General features: G+C 36.5%; 3 protein-coding genes across 6 annotated transcripts; all 3 read right to left on the bottom strand.

Moving 5' to 3' along the window:
• Positions 1 to 4,459: 4,459 nt before the first annotated feature.
• On the bottom strand, positions 4,460 to 7,009 carry LOC110799012 (uncharacterized). 4 transcript variants are annotated; one of them, XR_008918831.1, is made up of 3 exons: positions 6,623 to 6,941; positions 5,746 to 5,894; positions 4,460 to 5,396 (listed from the first exon to the last, which is right to left on the bottom strand). XR_008918831.1 is itself a non-coding variant. In XM_022004216.2 (2 exons), the coding sequence occupies exons 1-2, from the start codon at positions 6,715 to 6,717 to the stop codon at positions 5,069 to 5,071; spliced, it is 423 nt and encodes a 140-aa protein (XP_021859908.1). In that variant the 5' UTR covers positions 6,718 to 6,924; the 3' UTR covers positions 4,460 to 5,068. The 4 variants fall into 4 exon arrangements, 1 of the variants encoding a protein (XP_021859908.1); XR_008918830.1 differs by having other exon boundaries at positions 4,460 to 5,894; positions 6,623 to 7,009; XR_008918832.1 differs by lacking the exon at positions 6,623 to 6,941 and adding an exon at positions 6,425 to 6,616 and having other exon boundaries at positions 4,460 to 5,894.
• A 9,813-nt stretch (positions 7,010 to 16,822) lies between these two features.
• Positions 16,823 to 17,395, bottom strand: LOC130459392 (uncharacterized). The gene has a single exon (XM_056826737.1). The coding sequence runs from the start codon at positions 17,381 to 17,383 to the stop codon at positions 16,892 to 16,894; it is 492 nt and encodes a 163-aa protein (XP_056682715.1). The 5' UTR covers positions 17,384 to 17,395; the 3' UTR covers positions 16,823 to 16,891.
• Positions 17,396 to 17,453: 58 nt separating this feature from the next.
• LOC110799016 (uncharacterized) lies at positions 17,454 to 18,487 on the bottom strand. The gene is made up of 2 exons (XM_056841531.1): positions 17,615 to 18,487; positions 17,454 to 17,462 (listed from the first exon to the last, which is right to left on the bottom strand). Exons 1-2 carry the CDS (start codon positions 18,485 to 18,487, stop codon positions 17,454 to 17,456), a joined length of 882 nt encoding a protein of 293 aa, XP_056697509.1.
• Positions 18,488 to 19,829: the final 1,342 nt, after the last annotated feature.

Raw genomic sequence — 19,829 nt, 5'->3', positions numbered from 1 at the left:
TCCTCAACAACCTCTCCAGCAAAGTCAAGATCTACATTCCGTGACACCCTTGGAATGTTAACAGGATTGTCCTCAGACTCGCCAGACACCTGGTTGCGACGCGACTCACAAATCTCCTCAAGAATAGAGTCTGGCGTTGGGGGCCCGGAATCCCCACTAGCTCCACCGTCGGGCGGAGCGACCTGATTCAAAAGAACTGCATCGATGGGAGTAACCTTGAAATCCTCGTCCAAATGATCATCACATCCAATAACATAAGTACGGCGGCGGCTCGAAGGCCTCGACTCCTCCTTCACTCGCCCAGAAAAACCAGTACCAGGCAGATTTGGCCAGTTACTCGAATGTTTTATACCCACCATCGACGACACACTCAAGATTAGAGAAATAAGAAGAGAAAAAATGAAAAAGGGGGTCGAAAAGGATAAATTACCTCAAGAAACTAAGCGAAACGGAGAAGAAAAACACCACCACTGTAACGACTGGAAGCCAAGAAATCGCCGGAGCAACTCAAAGAGAATTTCTAGAAGCAAATTTTGAGCAAATAATAAGATTTTTCGGAGGAAGAGAATCAACGGGCGCTTTATACCAAAAAGTTTCAAAAATCGAAATAAAATAATCAAAAGCTCCACTAGCGCGAAGATCAAGAGGAAACCTCTTCAACTTCCGGCAATTTCGAAAAATCGACAATTAGAGACCTGAATTCAAATTCCAAATCAACTCGTCCCATTTCTTACAAAATAGAACTGGGTCTTGGGGGCAAGTTGTTGGGGCCCAAACTGGCTCCCCCACTTTGGGCCAATTTTTCTTCATAAGCCAAAGAAAGCCAAATAGACGACAAAGGAATTCGAGAAGGTGTTAGCCCAAGTCCTAGGCACAAGAGGATAACCCAAATAGCCCAACAAGGGCAAGCCCAAAATTGTATCATTAATGCCACTATAAATAGCTCTAATGCTCCATTTTGTAAGGACAGTGAACATTTATTACACAAACTTATTATCTCATCTACTTGTCTTAATACGTTTTATTAAGGTAATCAAGACTAACTACCCATTCGTATTCGATACTCGTTTAATTCCACCACTCAGACATAATACCTTCCTAGGGATTGTTTACACCCGAAACAACTTCTATTTTAAAATAGGATATTATGCATATCATGATGACACATTTTATCTATTTGATTTTCTGTTTTTTTTTGTTTGGTTTGTAAAAAATTGAACCATCATTTATATTTGTCATTTTCACTCCTTAATTAGTTAAATAGATGTTTTTCCCTTAAAATAAATTTTATTGGTTTCACATTCTAATTTCAATTTCATTATAAGTCCAAATACATCATACTTTATTAATTCAAAATTTTCGTCTCTTCCTCTATATCATATAAAATATATAATCGATTATTTAATTAAGAAATTCGTGGATAACACAGGATAAAAACTATTAGTATTATTTGATATAAAGTTGTACTCCTTCAATTTAATATATTTTTACCCATTTATTTGAATTTATTAAGATGCGTAACTTGTTATTCAATATTGTGAAGCTATAACAATTAAACTTGCGCAAATCTAATTGCATAGAAATATAGCCAATCAATAGGCAAGCAATCAGCAACACCAACAATCAACAATAATAAATCATCCCTTCATATTAATTCATGGATTCCCCACACACTAAAAAATATACTACTCACTCATAATAATAATTAAAGCAGTTAAATTAGGCAAAACATGGAAAACATAATAAATCAATAATATAAAAAATTGAAATAGAATAGAAGTATACCAATCTGAGGAAATAAACATGAATCTTGAATTGAAATCAACAAAAGTTTAGAGCGAAACAAGGTACTAAAATTACGGAGTTTCGAAACTAAGAATAGGCTAAGCCAAAAACAAGATAAACGACTTAAAAAAACTAATTTAAGTATTTATAAGCTTCCCCTAAATTGTACTAAAGAAAATCGACTAAAGGAGGTAAAAGCAGCAAAAACCTATTGGGTTCCGAAAATCGGTCAGTTTTGGTGCAACATACTGTACTAAACTGCTTTGTATTCGAATCCGGTTTGACGATTTCATAAACCGGTCGGTTGCGAATGCAACGCTAATTTTCTCTTTAATTCATGCCCGATCCGGCGGCGAAAACCGGTGCCACCGGTTTTGCTTGCACTTTGTCGTACTTCCATGGGTTTTGAATCTTGAGGCCCAAGCCTAACTCCTTTGGGTTTAAATCGTCGTTTGTGCACTACTACAAAAAGTGGATAAGAAACCATACCAAATAGGCCTAAGAGACCAAAAAGAGTATGGTTTATATCTCAGTGGTCTCTTTGCATAAGAAACCATACTTTCAGTGTGGTTTGTTAGAATGAACAGAAAAACCAGACATTTAAGAAACATGGTTTCTTATACTACTTTAAGGTTTAAAAATTACAAAGGCAAAGAAACCACTTTTCTTAAGTAAAAAGGTATATTTGTTGGAATCGAAGAAATCACATGTGTAAGTAGTGTGGTCTCTTTGATAAGTAATTTTATTTTATTTTTTGAAAATATAATTTTTGGGAAGTTATCTTTCCTTATAAACTGCTCATGATCTACGTTTAAACCGTCATAGCAAAATTAATTCTATCAAAAAGGAAAAACGCCCAATACAAATCAATTCCTAAAATTATTCATTCATTTCATCTAAAGTTATTAATCTACAAAACTAATGAGTACCGAGTAATTTAATTTGATTAACAATTGAAAATACAATTAAAAACATTATATATCTGCATCTCAAAAATATAGAAGTATATGACTACTCCGTATCTGAGTTTGAATGATTCTCAATATGTTCTTAACCTTAATTAAATAAGCTAGTCACTAAATTCCACTAATTCTCTACTGAACATAAACTAATAACTCATGGTTACCCTTTGGTTTTCTCTCTCTTTCGGAGGATGTGACATTGCCGTGTGTGCTGCACCATTACGCTGCCCCCTGTGTCTGTAATCTCCGACCTATATGACGTTAAAAGAGAAATAACCTAGTAAATCCATCAGATATAACCAATGAAGGAGGAAAGGCAATGGAGACAACTCTATATCACGTTTCACACTTGTTCAAACATTTACCCGATAAATCATTTAACCACATCATATATCCAAAAATAAGTTCTCGAATTAATTAATGAAAGAAATAACTAAACATAAATAAGGTTTTCACATAAAATCAAGATGAATCTAGCTATTAAAATAAACATATTTTGTTGTTCAATCGCCTAAGCACACGTCATTCGAGTATGAACCAATATTAACAAATAAAGATGAAGAAGGTGATGGAGGAGGTAAGCTAGCTTTACCTGGAATAGCTCTGTCGCTGAATCTGAGGCAAACTATCAGCTACATAGAAAAAGGGAAAACCCACATCAGTATGCCACAAAACAGATTTAGAGCCACGATTTTACCCGCAAACCCATACAACTGCAATTCCCTGTCATAACACATACTTACTGATAGGGTGTTTTTCCGTCGTTGAATAGAAATTCACCTCACCAAACAAAATTTATAAAACACCTAACTAACCGGCTATATGGACTATAGCGGCAAGTATAGGGATCGTCCCATAGGAATGGATATGCTTGACTATTCAATCTATGCGTTCACAAGCTAGTTCGAATGGAATTTGAGTTTTTGAATTAATCTAATCTAAGCTAGAAATGCAAACAAATAAAGGAACTCTAGAGATTTTGGGAATCGGCAATGGAATCGAATCAAAGAAATATCAAGGTCAAGACATTCATGAATATGCAACGACATAGAAATTAGGGGAATGAAAACTAATGACGTACTCGCCACCTCTCGGATGGAGCACGCGAAGCAACCTAGCCTATAGAAAATCTTTGGCATAGTCCTAAGCTAGATTAGCTAGCATATAATAGGTGCTATCATTCATTTGCATGAACTAGGCTCACAATGTCTTGCCAAACCTAAATCATACATTCCAATCTAACTCAATCAACTAGCATTTGCAACTACTACTCAATTGATCATGGAAAATCCTAGCACTATATCACATTTAATCACAACATCAATCATGAATTTTCCCTAAAATTCCCCAAATTCAATGCCAAGGCTTCATCCCTAACCTCTAGACTAAACTACTCAATTAGCATCATTAACATCAACATTAAACTAACATTAATCCTAATCATGAAACTAATTGAATTAATGAAGCTAATTGAAACAAAGAAAATCAGAAAATTCAAACTACAAAAATTGGGGGAAATCAAACAAATTCAAAATATCAAACTAGTTCTAGAATTCAAGCATAAAACCAAAGCATAAACGAAATTAGTGAAGCAATTAAAGAATTAAAGAACAAATCAAAAAGAAAAGTAGAATTATACCTTGAATTGAAAAATTAGCATCAAACTTGAAGAACAAAATGAAGAACAAAGCTCAAATGAAATAGAAAAGAAATCTGAAAATTAAAGATGATTGTATTGAATTTAGAATCAAGAATTTCAGGCTAAGAATCCTTAATCCTAATCTCTAATCAAAGCCCTAAACTAATTCTAGAGAGAGAATTCTAAGATAATCCTAAAATATGAAAATTAGAGAATTACGTAAAATGAAAGCCTAATTCTACAATGCTGCGATTTTCGTGTATTAAAGCATCTTCGCGCAGCTATATTCGGTCGCACAAAGGGTGTGTTTGGTCGCACAAGAGCTGTGCGGTCGAATCTGAAATCGTGTGCGATCGTTTACCAAAATCAGGACATTCTGTCTGTAGTTTACAGTTTGTGCGACCACACAGCTTGAACTGTTCGACCGCACAGAAGCCTGTTCGATCGCACAGCCTAGCTGTTCGATCGCACAACACTGGAAGGCTGGCAGTTCTGCTGCTGTTCTCTCACGCTGTTGCTGCAATGTTCTGCTGTGCTACATGGTTGCTACCCTTCTCTTATTGCTGCTGTTAACATGGAGCTGCAAGGCTGCCCTCAAGGTAGTGCAAAGGAGCTCGTTGGTGAGCTTAAAGAGCTGCTGTAAAGCACGAGCTTGGGCTGCTATTGCTGCGACTGTTCTGCGCTATTTTGTTGTACTGATCTGCTGCGGGCTGTAGCTGTTGTACTGATCTGCTGCGGGCTGGAGCTGCTGTACTGTACTCGCTACACTATTCTTCTCAGGTTGGTGCTGTGCACAGCTGCTATTAGGGTAGTGCCATGGAGCTAATGTGAGCGCAAGGGGCTGCTGTATGACAGCTTGTTGGTGAGCACAAGGCTGCTGCGTGAATGGCTGTTGCTGCATTGTTCTGAGGTAGCTCGAGTGTGGCTGGGAGTGCACAACTACTGTCTTGTTCGTACACTTGTGGGCAGCGACGAGGCTCAAACAACAGCAACCAAGTGGATTGATAAGGCTAGCACATTCACAAAAATCGTAGAGCATTTTATTAATAATCGAAAATCGAAATATTAATTCGTTTAACATTTCTACAAATCGTAAAACATATAACTCGTCTACAAGCATAATGACGCAATATTAACACATCAATACTCAAAATTACTCTTACGCAATGAGAACGCGCACAAAATGCATATTTAGAGCAAAAACGACTAAAATATACGCAAGACGAGAAAATGTTACGATAAATGCAAAAATGCAACAAACAAACTAAAAACGATAAAACTAAGAGAATATAATATTAAAATGCTAATAAAATGAACTATCCTAAGCTAAGAGCGACATAAATGTCGCTCATCACTTACCAGCTCTAAAAACAATCATTATATACCCTAATTGATCCACAAATACTGGGAATTGCAATTGATAAGTTTCTTCAAAATGAAACTACATGCCTTTTGGTTTTCTCAAATTTCCATAAAATCACTTCCTCTTCTACAATTCATCTACAAGTCTGCAACCAAAGAGCCAATGAAAATATAAAAAATGATCAAATAAGTCAGATGAAAAAAAATATAATTCTTCTGGTCAGGGGAGCGGCAGGATTTTAATAATACAATTTATAAATCCATGTATTTCGCAAATCAACACAATAATGTCATCTTCAATTCACTCAAACACATACTGTTTATTTAACTAAGAAAAATAACTTAAATTTCGAATTTACGCAACAAGCTGTATTATTCTTTCCCAAATTTCCTATGCTTAAACTGAAATGCAAAAGAATTTAAAAATAACACATACTTATTAGCTCTAAAAAACAATCATTATATACCCTAATTGATCTACAAATATTGGGAACCGCAATGGAAAAGTTGCTTCAAGATTAAACTACATGCCTTTTGGTTTCCTCAAATTTCCATAAAATCACTTCCTCTTCTACAATTTATGAGCAACGAATCAAGTTAACCTAATTTGGCAGATTTTAATCGCTAAATGGTTCCATAGAAGTTATCTGATTACTCAAAAAATTTGAAAATATACTTCGTATAGAAAAACTTCCAGTACACATGAAATTAGGCGACCAAAATCATCCAACAAAGCAGCAAGAGTTCATCAGATTCCGTAATGTTCTCCAAACCTGAATTTGGAATATTTTAGCTAAAAGCCTAATTGGCCACCAATTGAAAACCCTAAATTAAAAGAGAAAATGATAACGAGAAGAGAATAGAGAAAGGAAACCTGGAATCATAAAGTTTCGCGATGAATTCCTTCTTAACACCAAGAACAACCGTTGCCCTATCGCGAACTCCGTCGAATTGTTTACGTGCAACCATTTGCGGAAACACATGAGGAGCCTTAGGGGAACGAAGCGCCGGAGTTGCAAGGGAAATTGAGGCGAGAGAAGAGAAAAACACGAGGAGGAGGCGAGTGAGAGAAAGATGAAGAATGACAAACCCTAGTTGGCGACGGATTCGATGCTACGAAGTTTAAGAATTCGTTTTTTTGTTTCTTTTTGTTTTTTTAATTGATTTTTAATTTGTGTCAGGTCATTATACGGAGTTCACGAGATTTTCATAATATAAGGGATACCACTTTATTTAGATGTGGATTCTTTGTCAACGTGCCTAATTCAATTATTAAAAACAACATTGATGTTTACCTAAAAAGCCATATTTCTTTAAAATTTGGTATCTTATTAATTTTCTAAGATACCATGTTTCAAAATTGTATGGTTTCTATATATAAGAGACCTATAAAGTGTGTTAAATGGTTTCTTATTAATGGTTTCTTAGCTATTTTTTGTAGTAGTGGTGGCCCCTTTAAATTTGGCTATATCATCCCTTACATGCTCGGGATCCGTGTAGTTATCCAGGTCTAAGAGAAACGAGTCTCAAAATACCAATTCCCACCAAAAAGTGGTCCTGCAACTATACACAAAACACATTAGCACTAAAAATGGCTCCGAAGAACTCAATTGAAAACAAAAGTGCATCCGAGACGGGGGTAAAAAATCTATGAAATATGAATATATCAACAATCAATTGACTTGAACAGTTGAAACTACAAAAGATAAATATCACAAATGTCAGAAGATAAAATAACGCCTTTCCAGCACCAAAAACAGAGAAGTAATGAACAACTCTAATACATGAATATAAATATAAAACAATTTATAACACAATAGCAATAAATTAAATTAGAAGCATACCTCTTCCCCCTTCGATTAGAAATGTCAATGTAGTGGGGCGGATACGGATTTAGGTCCCTCATCCCCATCCCACCTAAAATTCTCCTAAATCAGTGTTTTTTAGCCCATTTTTGAGGTTAGCTCCTATTATCCTCTTCCCTACCCCATGGTGGGTACGAAAATCATCCCCATCCCTGCCCCAACGGGTAAAAACGAAAATTCATCCCCATCCCACCACCCGCCTGGATATCCATCCCACCCAATACCCAAACCAATACTCTCTTAGCTGTTCTTTAAAAAATTCACGATAACTAAAAGTAACATATAATGGAAAAAGTATACGCCATAACAAAAAAAACCCAAAAAAAAAAACTTAAAAGTCTCACCTAAATTCTTATTATCACATACAAACACATCTAAACACAAAAAAAATTGTACAGCTTTAGATTTTCTTAAAATTTTAAATTCATGTACTAAATGATAGTTGGGTCAGCTTGACAGTACGAAGCGGGGCGGGAGGGGATGGAAGGGGGCAAGTGGGGATAGGGCGGGGCGGGCGAGGATGGGGAGGATCCAACACAAAATTCACACCTGCCCCATCACCCATAGCGGGTACAATTTTTATACTCATCCCCGCCCCATTACTCGCCAAACCTCCCCCATCTCCGCCTACTTGGGGCGGATGCGGGGCGGGTCTCCCATGAAACCCGCCCCACTGACATCCCCACCTTCGATCTCCAAAAAGATATAAAGCCCATCATCCCAACTGCCAACTATAGCTCTCCAACACATTTTCCTCCAAAAGTTGTTAAAGTGGTCTTACGAAATGTGTTATCGCTCATCTATATTCATGTATTCTTAGCTTTATCTACAGCCAAACCCTTTATTCACGTTTACTACTTGATTTTCTCTATCAACCCAATGTTATCTAATGGGAAACTAAGCATTGCCCAAACATGACACGTTTTTTCTAGTTTTGGATAACAGCATTCTTGACAGAATAGGATACATCTAGTTGGTTTCGCAAGTCTTCACAAGCTTCTCCAACCAAAATTTCATGCATAATGGACCCATAATCCTTCACGTATATCCTCATAAGTTGCGAAGAGGTCCATGCCACATGCAACAAAAACTAATGCCAAGAGTTGCATTCCGTAAAAAAGAAATTTAGAGTGTGCAACCAAGTAATTAAGGCATAACCACCCATATAATAGTAAACAGGAAGTAAACCTGATTAATTAGCCGGTATGTCATCATGTTGGAGGACCCATGAGGAAGTATTAAGGTTATTTTCTTCCTTATATCATGTAACAGACACACATGAAGGAGAATCAAGGTGTTAAAACACAAAGACCCAAAAGGTCAAAGGATGCATGGCCACATGGCCGCAAGTAGGCCCGACCCTTCCGGCCCATAATGGGACTCATAACAGGGCCTCGCCTTCAAAGAGGCCCCCAACTTAAGAGAAAAAGACATAAAAAAAATCAAAACAAAAAAATCATGTCTATTTCTGGTGGGAAGTTAAAGAGGTTTCTTTTAATCCCTAGGTACTTCCACTTTCTCTCTCCTCCCTTAATTTATACCTAATTTCTCACGCTTCTCTGTACTTTATCTACTCTACTGATTCTTCCATTTTATGTTTTGGAAAAAAGTAGAAACCCAGCCATAGCTATGGAGCTATGTCTCTCAAATCACATCAATCTCATCGCTCAATTCTTCTCCAACGGAAAGAATTCAATTTCTATAAATTTACAAGTTCCATCTCCTCTCAATTCACATGTAAAATTCAGAAATTCAGGTAAGTTTACTTTTCATAGTTTAATTTTGAATTTTTATTTTCATATTATTTTTTTGTATACCGAATAATCTGAGTTAAGTAGTCTTAAAGAGCACGAGACAAGTATGGTTTTATTTTCAATTGCTATGGAATAAGGCTTAAAAAGCACGAGACAAGTATGGAACATTTTAAAAATATGGCAAGTTGGTATGAATTGCGTCTTAGATTCCAGAATGATGAGGCTATTGACAAAGTGTCTCAAAACCAAATTCAAAAAGAAAAAGATCATTGGAAAAAGGTCTTAGTAAGAATTATTTCAATTGTAAAATTTCTTGCAAAACATAATTTAGCATTTCGTGGCTCTAATGATCGAGCGATTACATCAAAGTAGTAATGGAAATTTTTTGGGCTTGGTTGAAATGTTGTCAGAGTTTCATCCAATAATTCAAGAGCATGTTCGACGTATTACAAATGATGAAATTCATATTCATTATCTTGTCCATAGAATTCAAAATGAGTTAATACTTTTGCTTAGTTCTGCAATTAAAAGTGAAATTATTAAGAAAATAAAAGAAGCTAAGTATTTTCTGTGATTCTTGATTGCACACCTGATGTTAGTCACCAAGAAAAAATGTCTATTATTCTAAGATATGTCGACATCTCTTCAAAACCTATTAATGTAGAGGAGTTGTTTTTAGGATTTTTGAATGTGAATGATACAAGTGGTCAGGGGCTTTTTGATGTTTTGCAAAATGAGATAAAGGATCTTGGTCTTGGTATAGATAATGTGGCGAGGACAAGGCTATGTTACTAGATCAAATATGAAAGGATACCATCAAGGAGTACAAAAATGACTTCAAGATATAAATCCTAGAGGTTTTTATACTCCTTGTGGTTGTCATAATATTAATTTAGCATTGTGTGATATGGCTAACACTTGTGGTAAAGCTAGAGATTTTTTTGGCATCATACAACGTATTTATACAATATTTGCATGTTCTACAAAAAGGTGGCAAATTTTAAAAGATAATTTAAAAGGATTAACTCTTAAGTCTTTGTCATCCACTTGTTGGGAGAGTCGTGTTGAAAGTGTCAAAGATATAAGGTTTCAAATGTTGGAAATTCGAGAATCTTTGCTATAAGTGGCGGATATTGATGATGGTGATAATAAAATACAAAGTGAAGCTAAATCCTTGGCGAAAAATGAGCTTGGTGATTTTGAGTTTATATTGGCTATTGTTATTTGTTTTGAAATATTATATGCTGTAAATTTGTTTAGTAAGCATTTACCGTTTAAGGATATGCTTTTGATGTTGCTATTGAACAAGTAAAGGGATTGACTTCTTTTTTGGAGCGATATAGAGAAAATGGTTTTAATGATACCCTCGAGAGTGCTAAAAATATTGCCACTAAAATGAAAATATATCCTGTTTTTCCCAAAAGACGTGAAATTAGACGTAAAGTTTTTTTGACGAGAATCCAAATACGTCATTTGCTTCCCAATCTCCTGAAGAATCCTTTAGAATTAATTATTTCTTATACATTGTTGATCAAGCTGTTGTTTCTCTTACTAAGATATTTGAGAAGTACCAAGAATATGAAATTATATTTGGTTTCTTGTTTAATTCCCACAAGTTACAATCACTAGATCATGCGTTTCTGAAGCTTTCTTGTACTCATTTGGAAACCGCACTTTCAAACAACAATGAACAATCAGATATTGATGGTAATGAGTTACATGCGAAGTTAAACTTACTCATGGAATTCTTGCTTGTGGGAAAAATGGGACCTATGGATATTTTGAAGTATTTTGAAAAGTCTGGATTTCTTCCCTAACTCGATGATTCCATATAGAATCCTTTTAAATATTCCTATGACGATTGCTTTTGCAGAAAGAAGTTTTTCTAAACTAAAGTTGTTGAAGACGTATATGCGTTCCACAATGTCACGAGAACGACTTAATGGATTGCCTTAATAGCAATTGAGAATGATATTTCGGAGAAGGTTTATTATGAAGATTTGGTTGACGATTTCGCTTCAAAAAGTGTTAGAAGGATAGCGCTTTTTAAATAAAAAGATAGTAGTTCTGCTTATTAATGCTGCCAGTAAGAAACAATTATAATGTAATTAAATAATAACTATTTTTGAAACAATTGTGCCTTTGAATTTTGGAAAAATTGACAAAGACTATCCCAACTATGACCATTCATCTTTAAAAGGTCACAAGTTCGGGTTATTATTGGCAGGTCCCAACTAAGGGGGGTGTTGACTTCGCGTGGTCATTTTTACCGTGACCGGATTTGTAAGTCAAAGCTTTTCGAATCGTTTAATTTTTTAATTTATCTTTATCTTTTACTTGGAAATACCAAAGTTTATTTTTGCTTCCAAGTGTTAAATACATTTTTGTGTTAAATACATTTTTATGTTAAATACTCCTCACTCCAAAAATATAAAAATTACATTAAAATAAGTTTTTATTTTTATTTTCACCTTCACTTTCACCTTGTTCCTCCTCAAGACCTCAACCCCTTACCTGTTAACAACGTCTCACCCACACTTGCCACCAACTATCAGCCCTCCTCAACATTCCATAGTCGTTGGTGCACCCATCTTTCAGGACCCTTCTCAAAAGCAGCTACAACCCCCCCCCCCCCCCTTTTCTCCTTCCTCACTGACCCCTCTGCCGCTCTCCTTACTCTCCGTCGATCACCCTGTCCAAGCACCGCCGTGGCGCCACCATAATGTCTAAAATATGAAAATATGAGTTTTTAATACTATAAAGTATATTAATTTACCCATATGAAGCTCATTGCTCTCATCCTAAAATTAAACACCCACCGATTAAAATTTTTGAGAAAAATAAATAATACAGTACCCATTAAAATCAAATCCTCTTCTTTTCAAGGTGTTCTTTTCTTTTCCATTTTTGCCATTGTTGTAAGGTTTAATCAAGAAAATCCAAAAATAAATCAAGAAATCATGCTTGAAAGTTGAACGGCCTCGCAAGAATCTCCTAAATTGCTGGGATGAAATGCCACCGGAGATTGAGCAATGATGTGAATAATTCCGCCAGTAATAACAAAATCGGGATCATATTTCTTCAATGGTGAGTCCGAGTCTCCGATCCTAAATTCACTTCTCTCATACTTAGCTGAAATGGGCAAATTAGGTGAAATTGACGAAGAAATCAATACTGGGCCTACTGGCCCTCGTATTTGTGTTATTCATATTGATTTTTGTAAAAATTATTATCAATTGTGGTGCCTCTGTCTTCCACTCTCCTAATCGTGGGTGTCGGTGGTGGTGTTGCGTTACTACAAACGCCCCTCTCTTCTTGTCGGCGATGTCCATAGCATGGGAAGAAGATGAAGCGGGAAAAAAAATACATAAGGGGAGATGATGAAGATCGTCGATTTTTTGAGAGGATGAAGAAGAAGTGGTGGGCCTAGGTTTTAATTTAAAGGGGAGAGTGGGTACTGTGAGGGGGTCGAAAAATAGGACGAGGGTGCTCTTCCGAAGAAAATGGCTCGAACGACTTTCTCTTCGGTGTGTGGCAATCATATTAAGTAAAATCGGAACTAACTGTGGGTGTTAGCCTCTTTTTACTAGTCTGTAGGAGTCGCCATTCAGTTTTACAACAATAATGAGGAAAAATGACAAAACCCGGTTATCGTGATATGCCCGAAGGGAAAGCGTATTTGATTCACAATGGCCATAGGCTCCCTTGTGATCCATGTTATGTAGATCGCTCAACGTACATCCAGCGGAGTAGAGATTGAAAGTTTGGGGGACGTTTACTAATACGGGGAGTGCCTAGCATTACCCTACGCGGCAGTCCTTACTAGTTCAATGTGACGATGAAAGGGACATGCGTAAGACTACTTTACTAATATGAGTTGGTTTTAATGCACATATATTAACTAACAATAGTCAAAATAGTGATTTAAGTTAATTAACGGTGCCTAGCAATAATAGTTGTGATCTATATAGTAGATTTATATGATCAGTTTTATAGAGGCGATGAAAGAAATAAAAATGTAGATTTCATATTACAGTATAGCATAGGCTATACTGCGGTTCTCAGGAACACGAACCACGTACTTGTCTCTATTACCCTTCCTTTTCTACTTAAAACTTCACGGTAACTGACTGACTTGTGATTGGATTCTTATAAAGTTTAGAGATAGGATTTGGCCAGAACTTCGGTAGGATTTAGGTTGGGCTGAGCAATTATGCGGGCAGAGCCTGCTTAACAGTGTGTTAATAATGAGGCAAACCGTTAACGAATACGTGACATAATACGGCTTCGGTTAATACTCAAGCTTGGGGTATATGGTGATAACTTGATGGTAATTCGTAGTGTTTTGTGTGATGGGATTCTTCCAAAGTTTAGACTTAGGATTTGGCCAGAACTTCGGTAGGATTCAGGTTGGGATGAGCAATTATGCGGGCAGAGCCTGCTTAACAGTGTGTTAATAATGCGGCAAACCGTTAACGAATACGTGACAGAATACGGCTTCAATTCGGTTAATACTCAAGCTTGGGGTATATGGTGATAACTTGATGGTAATTCGTAGTGTTTTGTGGTAATTGGTGTTAATTGATGATAATTGATGGTAATTTCGGATTTTAGGGGGTTGTATTTATAGTGTAAGCAGTCGAAATAAGATAGACATTTGAAGAGTTCGAGTTTTTATGAAAATCAAAAGGATGCGCCAAAATAAAGTGGCGCATGCATTCTAAGCGCTAGAATTCTCTAGCGCTGGCCTGAAGAGCGCCATATTTATCAATGCTGAGTCACTAACAACTCATCCCGTGTCGTGATTGGTTGAGATTCAAACACTCGCGCCATAATTTTATGTCGCTGCAGTTTGGGCGCTAGAATATTGCAGCGCATGCCTGCCATGCGCTAGAATTTTCTAGCGCTGGTGTTTTATTTCCGTGGGATTCAAGATTTTCTGGTTTAATTCCGTATTTTTATCTCATTCACGGTTTTAACTCTTTTAGGATACTAATTGGAGTGCAATGCTTATCCTTTTCTCAAGGATTAATCGTAATGCGACACGATCACTAGAAAATCTATCTTATAAAGTTGTTATTCTAAGCAGCGCCTAAGCAGGGCAGTTACTAAAAATGGAAATATGGGTTTCGGGATTACGTCAGTCAGCCACACGTTGTTCGTTGAATACTTAGGAAATCTTAGACAAGTAGTGTTTGGTATCATCATTGAACTCACCGCTTCGGGCCTAGGGACAAATGTAAGCGTCTACAAGTATTTTAATTGGTTGGGTTTTGATTAAATGGGTGGGCTTTTTATTAAAAGGGTGGATCGTTTTTGAAAGTGGCACATGACTTTTGTAATTAACCTGACACGTGATCATCTTCCACTTAAAAAACCGGTCATTTTTGGAGAAGGACCACGCGAAGTCAACACCCCCCCTTAGTTTGGACCTGCTAGTAATAACCCGTACTTGGGACCTTTTTAAATTGAATGTCCATAGTTGGGACCTCCTTTGTCCATAAGGGCCTATTTTCCAACATCATGATAGGGCCTCCATATTGTCCAGGCCATGGTTGGCCGCGGGATGAGATGCAATGAAGAAAAAACTCAACCTCAGCTCAATTCATTAGCAACATAAAACGAGAGAAATATCTAAAGCACCGATGTCTTTAACATCACCCTTCCAAGTTCAATCTTACTGAAAAATGCATGCATACAGTCCAAGAATAGTATTCAACATCCAACGTACAATGGTAATATAATAACATCACACTCAAACAACATGTTTTAGCAATTATCATTTCCTTAAAAACGGAATATGCAAGCCCAACGTGATTACCCAAAATATACTCGAAGCTTCGACGGTTCTATATAATTTATAATTGGAAATAAATCCACATGAAATTTTTAAATGTGTGTTAAAATAAGCACAAAAACCCAAAACTCAAATGCAGCACAATCATGAGCATCGTACCTCATTTGATTAAGATATTGCTTACTTTCTTCTAGGGAGTGTCTAGATCACCACTATACAACCAGATGAAACACAAACACACACGCATCCACCAGTTAGCCAAATCCAATCCAAATAGTAGGGAAAAAACAACAATGAAATTTCTCTCATGGATATGTTAAGAAAGGCTTAAAAGTAAAAGGCTTAAAAGGAAATTGAGTGCTTACCAAGGTGTACAATGGATGGAAGTTATAACTACTCAGAGTTTTCATCAAACTCAGAAGCAAGATAGTAGTAAGACTCGTAGCCACAATACCAAGAGAATCTTTTGTTCCAAACATGGAATCTAAAAGAAAAAGAAAGAAATTAAACCATTCATGACTAAACACTAAACACAAAAGGAAAAGGGGGGTGAGGGAAGGAAAGGATTAGTGCATAAACAAATAAATAAATAGTCACATGAGCGAGAGTGGAGGAATTACAATTATCACAAACAGTAATAAGATTGCCTCGATGATTCACAATTTCTCCCTTAAGCATTCCGATCCCTCAAGGACATTTTTGACTAAATTTTTTATTTCTAAACTTCTAAAAAGCCCTGATTCAATAGCTCTCTTTAGAGTGGTTTCATTTTACCCCACTTTGCACCTATGTTAAACTACTCTACAAAGGTTTTCTTGCGACAATTTCCATGAGTCCATGGTTTTTGTAATAATAGCCTACGACCTTTTTGAAATCACTCATCCTTAATGACCATTCTCAGCATTGCTTTCCTCTGAAATCCAGAAGGCTTAGTTTCACATATTATCACAATTCACTCAATGTTTGCAGCAGCATGCACCATATCCTGATAAGTAGTAAATGATCTGACATACTATCTCAACACATGAGATTAACACCCCACTCAAATCAAACCGTTTTCATTACTTTTGTACCTAAAATGCAAACGATTCAAGTAGCAAGCTTGATAAATATAAAAACTCATCTTCATTTAGCCTCCTCAACAATAGTGCATAGAATTTCCTCAAACCTTTTCTCACAAAACTTCTTCTAATATCCTGATCTCTAATCACTTTCCGTTCAGACGTCAGCACCGCTGTTACATGAAAATTTTGATTTTGGTCCGAAATGAAGTGTCGAAATGTCCATACGGGTGCTTGAGGTAAAAGTAAAAGTCCAAGTAACAGAGCCACCAATAAATGTCTACAATATAATCCCTTAGGCCCTCAATCAACAACTCTAACAGTAGCTATTTAGCATTTGGGTTTAGCACAAAAAGCATAAAAATCACTATTTACCCACAATACTTTCCATATAGACAAAACAAGCTAGGTTGCACCGATACGGGTACGGGGACGGATACGGGGACGGGTACGGGGACGGAAAACGGCAAAATCAAAAATACAAAAAACGGGTACGGCATGGATTCGGCAAAAAAAAAAAAAAATCAAGAATTTAGCTAAATTAAACATCCATACATAAATAGTTCAAAATTCCAAAAACACAATAAATAGTTCAAAGTTCAAAATAACAAAAACACAATAACTAAATTTAATGTCTTATAGTAGATAAAACTTAGACAAAGCACATCAATCTTCAACGAGCAACACATTTTCTAAATCCGGCTCATCTAGTGAGAGTTCCGCAAACTCTAGAAACCCAACATCCTCCAAGGAATCAAATACATCTCCACCAACATCCCACATCTTTGTATAAAGCTCCGCATATTCTTCGGAATTCCTTGATAAAAGGCGAAGATTGTTGTGAATGAAAACCAAATCTTGGGCACGACTTGGATTTAGCTTGTTCCTCCTAAGTGAGTGAATGAAGGCATATGTACTCCAATTTCGTTCACTACAAGATGATGAAGTAGGTTGCCCAAGCACTTTAAATGCCAAAGATTGGAGGAGAGGAGTTTGAGGTCCAAAGTTTGCCCACCAACTCTTAGGATCCATAGAATGCATCCTTGAGATACAAGTTAAATCCTCAAAAGGTCCACTCTTCATAGAGAATTGAGCATATTCTTCCATCACTTTACCAACATCATCATTAAGTGCAAATAATCTACGAAAGCACTTCATTCTCTCTCGAGATACTTCACCATCTCTATGAGGAGCAATTCTAGATTGATCACCAAGTAGCCATTCATCACTATAAAACCTTCAATATTTTTTTTAAAAAAAAGAGTTATAGATTTGTGTATAAGTATAATAAGATAAAGAAAATGTCAAATAATAATAGAATATATACCTCGGGTTCAAGGAGTGAGCTAGACAATGGAGAGGAGTGTTGCTTTTTGCCCAACGAGCTACCAAGATTTCATAAACCACATGATAAAAGGGACTAAACTCCGAATTGGGACGACCTTCTTTCTTGTAAATCTCAAGCTTCACTTGTTCAATCATAGAATCCCACATCTCATACAATAAGTGAAGGCATGGTTTATCGGTGTCACAAAGCCTAATCATGTCATAGATAGGCTTTGTGAAATCAACAATGTAAGCTAGTTTGTCCCACCAATCATCATTCACAATCTTGTCTTTCACAAAGTTTGCCTTCCCCATGTCTTCTTCTCTATAAGAAGTCCACTCATCACTTATAACCATGGCTTGAAGACCTCGTTTAATAAGCTTAAATCTCTTAAGCATCACAATAATGGAGGCAAAGCGAGTATCGGCCACGGAAAGCAACTTAAGAGGAGAAAACTTTTGGAAGATAGCCAATCTCATATTGTGGTTCATGATGAAATTTTTAATTACCATTGCATCCCCATGGATATCAGTGATCCAACTACATTCTTCATAAGTTTCAGAATTGTTACTCACATTCCTTGCCGCACAAATATTCTTCAAAGCAAGATTAAGGGTATGAACAACACATGGTGTCCAATAAATGTGAGGAAACTCACTCTCAATTAGCTCCCCAGCCCCTTTGCAATTTGCTGCATTATCAGTTATGACTTGCACTACATTTTGATGACCCACTTCTTGAATAACTTCTTTCATGAGATTAGCAATGAAATATTTATCTTTTATTTCACCAAAACAATTCACAGCTTTAAGAAATATTGGACCATTACCAGAAGTAGCCATGAAATTAATGAGAGGTTTTCTTGTTGGATCACTCCATCCATCAGTCACAATTGTCACCCCTTTTTCTCTCCAAGTTGACTTTAGTGGAATCATTAGGTTCTCTACATTAGCTTTTTCTTACACAAGTAATGTAGTTCTAAGCTTATTGTAACCAGGAGGTTTGTAACCTGCTATATTATGAGTGGCAGCAAAAGTATAGGACCTCATATAGTGTGGATTCCTAGCAAGATTAAATGGCAACCCTCCTGTGTAAAACATCCTTGCAATCTCTTGATCCAATTGATCCCTAGTTTCAATACCAAAACATCTAGTAATTGGTGATTTTTCAGACTTCCTTTTCTTGAACATAGCATCGGAGTCCAAATGAGAAAGAGATTCACTAGGCAAAGGAACTTCTCTAGGGCCCGAATCAAGTTTCTTATTCTCAAATTCATCATCAAGTTTTTGCATTTCAAGTTTATCAGCACGAGACACTTTCTTACAACATGCAATGCCTTGACCCTTAATTTGAAGCAAATGGGCCCTAACTCTTGAATAACTAGATGTTCGGTTTTCATTACAAAAATTACATCGATATTTCCATGTTCCACCAACCGCCCCTTGTTTTTCAATTCTTGTTACAAACCTCCACAATGGAGGAGAACCCTCACTAGACAATGATTCCCCACCAATTGACCCACTACCCGTGCTACTACCAATATTAGTACTTTGTTGTTGAGATTGAGATGAATCCATATTGGTCCTAATCAAATGAAAAATAAACAAATTCATTCAACACAACTATTCCACCATTCAACAATTCAACACTCAACTAATTAATTAAGATTTATAACATTAAGTTACCTAATTAATTCATTCAACTAATTAACATCAATTTATCACAAAATCAAATGACATTTAATTATTTTAAAAACGAAAATAATAATTACAAAAAAAAGTCCATAAAAAAATGAATTGAAGAATAAAAATAAACAAACTAAATAAACAAACTAAAAAAAGAACAAAAACATAAATGATAAATCAGTATTCTCAAATCTCAATTCCCATTCCAAGTTTCAAACACAAACTCACAAAGTCACGCAAAATAAACAGAGAAATAAAAAAAAGAAAAAAAAAAGAAAAAGAGAAGGGACTCACCTAGACACCTAGTCACCTGGCGGCGGCGAGAGTCGAGAGAGACGGCGGTCACGGCGGCGGCGATGGATCGCGCTTCCTCCCTCGTCGTCGTCGTGTTCACAAGGCTAGCCGAAATCGCAAGAAGAAGAGTAGAAGACTTGGAGTTCGAGGCTTCGAGCTTCCGGCTTCGCACCAGCAGTGGCCGGCGCACCGCCTGGACTGGTGGAGAGGAAGAACAACGGCGGCGAGTCGCAAGAAGTGAAGAAGAAGAGTCGAAGACTCGACTCTAACAGAGTAACAGGTGAGAGAAAGTTGAAAT

This window comes from Spinacia oleracea, chromosome 4, assembly GCF_020520425.1.
Source record: "Spinacia oleracea cultivar Varoflay chromosome 4, BTI_SOV_V1, whole genome shotgun sequence".
NCBI classification, from domain to species: domain Eukaryota; kingdom Viridiplantae; phylum Streptophyta; class Magnoliopsida; order Caryophyllales; family Amaranthaceae; genus Spinacia; species Spinacia oleracea.
The sequence above is the reverse complement of the archived record's forward strand: the minus strand, read 5'-3'. Positions and strand labels throughout refer to the sequence as shown.